The 6432-nt window shown below is 38.8% G+C and overlaps 1 protein-coding gene across 3 annotated transcripts in view; it reads right to left on the bottom strand.

Annotated features, from left to right (window-relative positions):
- Positions 1-573: 573 nt before the first annotated feature.
- LOC126354647 (gem-associated protein 5) overlaps positions 574-6432 on the bottom strand; it is a 330980-nt gene continuing 325121 nt past the window's right edge. For all 3 annotated transcript variants that reach the window (XM_050004418.1, XM_050004417.1, XM_050004419.1), the window contains one exon: positions 574-1838. In XM_050004418.1, coding sequence (XP_049860375.1) covers positions 943-1838 — 896 coding nt within the window. In that variant the 3' untranslated portion in view covers positions 574-942. The remainder of the gene's footprint in view (positions 1839-6432) is intronic.

Here is a 6432-nt window from a genome sequence, read left to right as displayed (position 1 = left end):
ATGCCCAATCCATTGGTCTCAAAACTGTTCATCAAGAAACTCACACACTCAAAAGCAAAGTGTACTGGAACTCTATCCTGCTGTAACCACACATGATCCGTGATTTCCTTGTGTTTTAAGCTCAGGTATTATCCACATAGGCAACATGTCCAAATAAGAATTTCCATTCATGCAATTTTCTTAAAAATATTTTATGAATAGGTATTACGATGATGTCTCGGCCCATATCATAATACAAAATAAGCTGCTTTGCAACTCATAAAAGTAAGAGGGATCTTATTTATATGAGAAATGCAAAATGCCACACTTTCATCAGAAAATAACACACTTGTGTGAGACACTGTATTTGGAAAATTGTGCAAGGCAGGGCAGCGCGTGGCTAGACTATGCCGAACTTTGAAATCGTTTACAGATATGTAATTGCAACACTTACCAAGCAGTCTAATATGCAAGTAATTTTTCTAAAATGTGAGAATGATGCTAACCTTCTGTTCAGAAGTTTAGCATTTTTATAAAGCTTCAAATGATATTTATGACTTGCAGAACTAGTATATTAATAAAATAATGAACAGCTTCTAGGTTAATACAAAAAAGTATAATTTATTTTAGTATTCATCACAGCCATTCACAAATATCTGAAAATGGTAGAAAATCTGAATTGCGCATCCTTATAATTGGATCAAATGAGTTCTCTGTCACTAATGTGAAAACAATACTGTAATCAAATTCATTATTGTAACAAAAAATATTACATGATGTTCACAAAAAAATTAAGGCATCAGAAAGTGCATTAAATATGACATTTACATGTCGTAAGTTGGAATTTTACTTTCACATAACATTTCACACAGTTTAAGTACATATTGTTGTCAGAAGCTGTAAAGTTCGAAGGGGCATCAGTAGTTCTACAACTCCCATGTCTGCATTGAAATTGCACCATCCTTAACTTAATGAGCCAATTTTCAAATTCCATGAACTTTTAACATTTTCCAGCAGTTCATTTCCCTCAACTGGAAATTTCTCAGCAATTATCTGACAAACATTAACCATTTTGCAGTAACTTATAAATGGGTTTGGTACATTAACTCTCTGGGCTTCAAACACTGTTATTTCTTGTTTAAGTTTTGTGAGTGTTGCCAAAAGTTTTTCATTTTCAGAGTGCTCCTCTGATAATGGTGATGTATTTTGTTGAGATTTTGCAATGCAGTTAGCTAACTGTTGCTCCAGTTTTTTTACCTCCAGCTGGTTCTTGAAATGTCTAATTGCACTTTCTTCTATAACATCTGGAAAATACTGTTTAAGAATTTCACATACACAAGCCCAATCTTCATTGTACTTTGCAATAGTAATTTCTTTTAAATTACCTGCAGTGGTTTGTAACTGACCGATCTGTTCATTTTCTACAATTGTATATACTTTATCACTATCTGTGTTGACCTCTTCCCCATTCTTATCATTGCTTTCTCTTTCAATTATACAAAAGCTCTCTTCTGAGTTCTCTGCATCTTTTCCAGGCTGGACTAGTTCTTCCAAAGTAATGGAGACCTTTAAACCGTTTTTCTCTTCTGACTGAACCTTCTCATCATCTTTTGAAGTTGTAACTTCTTTGCCATTATAAGAGTGAGTAGCAACTACAATATTGGTAGTGATGCCATCATCACAATTATCATATGAGCCTTCTACATCTTTGCTGGATTGGCTCGCCCTCTTTGTTTCTGATCCCACAGAAATATTTTCAACCCATCGACATATCTCAGCAACTATATAACATCTTATGCTCTTATGCAAATACATGTTGCTGTGATCAGAAACTTTGAAAAGTTCATCTTGAAGGGGACCTGAAAATATAAGTGACATAAATTAATAAAAATTCAATTATATGAGTAATAGTTAAAATTAATGTAATTTGTGTGAGAATTATGCACCATAGAGTGCATTTCATTCAGAATGATCACTGTGTTATTTGCACTTGGATTCCATGGCACCAAAATTTTTCCTCCAACACAATTCAAGCTTCCAAGCATTTTCATTTTAAGCACATTGCAGGACTATTGTTCCAAAGAATGTAATAACAAAAAACTACTAAAATCAATTTTTGATATTTTGTGTAATGTATTGAAACTAGTGCCTCCAATATGCTCACACTGGAAGGGGTAAAACTGAAAAGAGTGAGAAACAAATTATGCTGATACCGAAAATGCATCAGATTACATATTTATAATAACAAAACCAACATCAATGTCAGTAGAATAATGTGAATGAAATTTAAAAACAGATTTCACTCAAACACCTAAAAAATAAAGGAAGATTAAGATTTAATGGTAAACTGATGATGAGAGTGAGAGAGTGAGAGAGTGAGAGAGAGAGAGAGAGAGAGAGAGAGAGAGAGAGAGAGAGAGAGAGAGAGAGAGGAGGGGGGGAGGGGGGGGGGGGGGCAGGCTCTGAATGTGAAAGGAAACTGGCTGTGCCCTTTCTGAAGAAACTACATCAGCATTTATCTAAAATGACTTATGGAAACCATTTAAAACCAAAATCTGGTTGGCAGGACAAGGTACCGAACTTCAGTCTGCCTGATAAGTTCACTGCACCACCTCCCTTAGTAAAATACCTAAAGTTCTACTCTTCTATCTCTGCACACATGTGTGTTCACATCAATCTGATTATTTTCAGTATTAACAATTCTTTTGATTGGATGTTGGCTCAATTGGGGGACAATTTTTTCGTCAAGCTTACTTCTTTTATTGATCTTTATGATGAGAGATAGTTATTCACATCTTTGTTTACAATCTTCTCCTTTACCATTACGTCCGATGTCAAAGCTATTACCTATAGATGCTACAGCATTTGGTACATTAACATACCTCCCTTTATCCTAGTGATACTACCAGTTGAATTATCAGACATCTTCTAATGAGTTTTCTGTCTCATATCTCTACATTTTGAAATTAATATGGCCACTAATACCTTTCTTGGATGGTACTGTTATTCTTCTTTCACCTTGGCACCTTGCTGAGTGCCAAATGAAGAGATTCAAACATTTTAAGTCACTACTGACTCAGTTTTGGCTCCAATATACTTACAGGATACTCCATAACCGGATTTTCAATGTGGTTTTAATGCAGAACTATGCAAACATAGCATATTTTTAACACTGATTTATAAATTTTATCACAAATCTCCCAAGATGTTGGTTTTCAAATTCTGATCGAAATCATTCCTTCAAAAGCTCAACATCAGGAATCTAGACAGAATAAGCCTCATTTTCTAGTTTACCCCAAACTCAACATTCCATGGATGTGGTATCTGTGGATAGCGGAGGCCACTGAATAATATTGTGTCGTACAATCCATTAATCAGAGTTTCCAACTTGTTGCCGTACCAACTTTTTCCTTAACTGGCTGCAGAGGTTCCAAAAGTAGACTATTTTCCAATTCTAACAACATTTCTCAAAGCATATCTACGCAATTTTCAGAACTGACAGTACCATTATGAAAATAAGTCCCAATTAGCTCACCACTGAAAATCCCTACCCATATACTTACACTAGAGTAACTCTGTCTCCATACCCACATGGGGATTCACAGAATCCCATTAGATATGTTGTGTGTGATTAGTCTGCTATTCACCTTAAATATTGCTTTGGTGCATCAAAGAATGCTTTTGTAAAACTTGGGATTAGCTTCTTGTCTGGCTGTGTACAACTTGCAGAATTCCATACGCCTGTACAGGTCATCTTCATTTAGGCCTCAAAATAAAGTAGGCCTATATGGTCACCATCCCAGCTTCTTCTGGATTCTTTGCAGGTTTGTTCTAGCTACTCCATGATTCTTCAATGCTTTTCTTTGAGATTTAGTCAGCAATTGTATGAAACATTTTGTGGCAACATTAGGATTGAGAGGAAGCTCCCCTACTGACCCACTCCCTTCAAGTCTTAAATTTACTTTGTGAATACCTTGTCAAGATGGAGGCTGCATTTTTGGAAAACATTTCACCATCAAATCACAAACATGACTGTAATTATGGTCATGCTCCCAACATGTTTTACAAAACATCCTGTTCTGTAGTTTACTTTCTATTCATTGTTTCTCAGATAACACAAAAAAATTAATCAGAAACTGCTACTGTCAGTTGACTTGAGGGTACTATGACAAGTCAAGAACACAACCAACTACCACCTTGACAGGCGAAACAAAGTACAAAGTCTAAGAATTGCTAGTGACAACAGACTTAGGGCCCATCCTCTATATTGCTTCCTAGGCAGTGACTACATTTTCTGTAGCTAAATTAAACATTAACAATGTACGAAAAGATAGATTGCTACTTTCCATAAAAATGACACATTAAGCTGCAGACAGGGACAGTTAAAAGACACTTACATGTAATTTTCAGCCACAGCCTTCATCTGAAAAGGAGAAACACATACCATTCATTCACACAAGCAAGCACACCTAACATGCACGACTTCCAACTGCAGGCCAGAATGCAGCTGTCATGTGGGATGGAAGCAGCAATCCGGAGGTGACAGGGAAGGGGTAGCGATAACAGTGTATGGGTAATAGGAGAGAGGAGTGCTATCTGGCAGAGTGTACAGGGTCTAGATTGCTGTCAGGCATGGCATGGAGCAATAAACAAAAAGGCTGGGAGACAAGAATGGGGAGAAGGTGATAGGACACAAGGGATGGAAACTGTGGAGGAAGGGTGCAGGAACAGTATGTTACCATAAGTTAGCACAGGATGATTATGGGAGCCGATAATTTGTTGTAAAGATTAACTCCCATCTGCACAGTTCAGAACAGCTAGTGGTGGAGGGGAGAATACAGATGGCTTAGGTAGTGAAGCAGCCATTAATGTACTTGATTTGAATGGCTGCTTCACTATCTGAGCCATCTGGATCCTCTCCTCCACCACCAATTTTTTTGAACTGCGGAGATGGGATTATCCTTACAACACATTCTCTGCTCCTGTAACTATCCTGTGCTCAATGTATGGTAACTGTTGTGACTGAAAATTCACAATTTTTCACAAACTCAACTTTTACTGATGTAAGTTAACAACGTTGATGACTGAACAACAAATGAAATGTAACAATAACAATGCCAAGAAAAGTCTCAATGAGTCCAATTCAGAGATGAAGACGTAAGATGTAATCTTCAGCGGTACATGAGGTCGGCATCCAGAGTGAACTAAACTGGCTGGTTCTTGCCCCTAAATAACTGTCTCTGCCCCTAAATAACTGTCTCCAGCCAATCAGGTTCTGGCATAGTGATACTTCCTGCGGGTCGTGGCTCAAGCTCCCCCTGCAGGAAGTAGTGCTCAGAATGTCTGTTTCCATTATCTTGTATGTAAATAGCCAGTGTTTACCTTGGTGCTTTTAGTACGCCTTGGACATAGACAACCTCATCCTCTGTGGTGTAATATGGGTTGCCGGCCCTCAGGGGCTTCCTTGGCTCCGGCATAACAGTAACATACTGTCCCCACACCCACCACCCAGAGTTACCACCCCCTCTGTCCTGTCGTCACCCCCCCCCCCCCCCCCAATTCTCATGTATCACCCTCTTCATTTGTCACCCTCTGCTAACACGCCCACCCACCTTTCCACATTCTTTTCCTTTGGAGTTGGTGTCGTTTGTGTGGATTGCACTTGTATGTGTGAATGAATGGTGTGTCTCTCTATTTTCTTGACAAAAGCTGTGGCTGAAAACTTATGTGTCATTGTGTGTGTCAGCAACTTAACGTGTCATCTATACAGTAAGTAGCAATATAACTTTTCCTAGATTCCAGAATGAGATTTTCACCCCGAAATGGAGTGTGCGCTGATATGAAACTTCCTGGCAGATTAAAACTGTGTGCCGGACCAGGACTCGAACGCGGGACCTTTGCCTTTCGTGGCCTAGTGCTCTACCATCTGAACTACCCAAGCAGTGAAACTTGCACAACACGACATCCTAGTCAGCTTTGATATTGTTTCTTTGTTTACGAAAGTGCCACTCAGTGACGCTGTGGAGCATATCGTTTCCATTTCCCCACAAGACATCTAAAAGCTCTTCCTTGCATGTCTCACCACAAGCTATTTCATGTGAAATGGCGATTTCTACAAAGAGCTGGAAGGCATTGCCATGGGTAGTCCTCTTAGTCCAGTGGTGGCCAACTTCTTCATGGAACAATTCGAAGCACAGGCACTGGACTTGGCGACTTGCAAACCTAAGATACGTCGATGATACTTTCATTGTATGGAGCCATGGTGAAGAACAGCTCAGTGACTTCCTAAGACACTTGAACAGCCTTCATGCCAACGTAAAATTTACCATGGAAGTAGAAAAGGCAAAAAACTGCCATTTCTAGATGTGCTGGTCACAAGGGATGGCGAAAACCTGGGACACAGCGTGCATCAAAAACCAACACACATAGACCGATACCTGCACAAACAATCAA

Source organism: Schistocerca gregaria, chromosome 3 (assembly GCF_023897955.1).
Source record: "Schistocerca gregaria isolate iqSchGreg1 chromosome 3, iqSchGreg1.2, whole genome shotgun sequence".
NCBI classification, from domain to species: domain Eukaryota; kingdom Metazoa; phylum Arthropoda; class Insecta; order Orthoptera; family Acrididae; genus Schistocerca; species Schistocerca gregaria.
The sequence above is the reverse complement of the archived record's forward strand: the minus strand, read 5'-3'. Positions and strand labels throughout refer to the sequence as shown.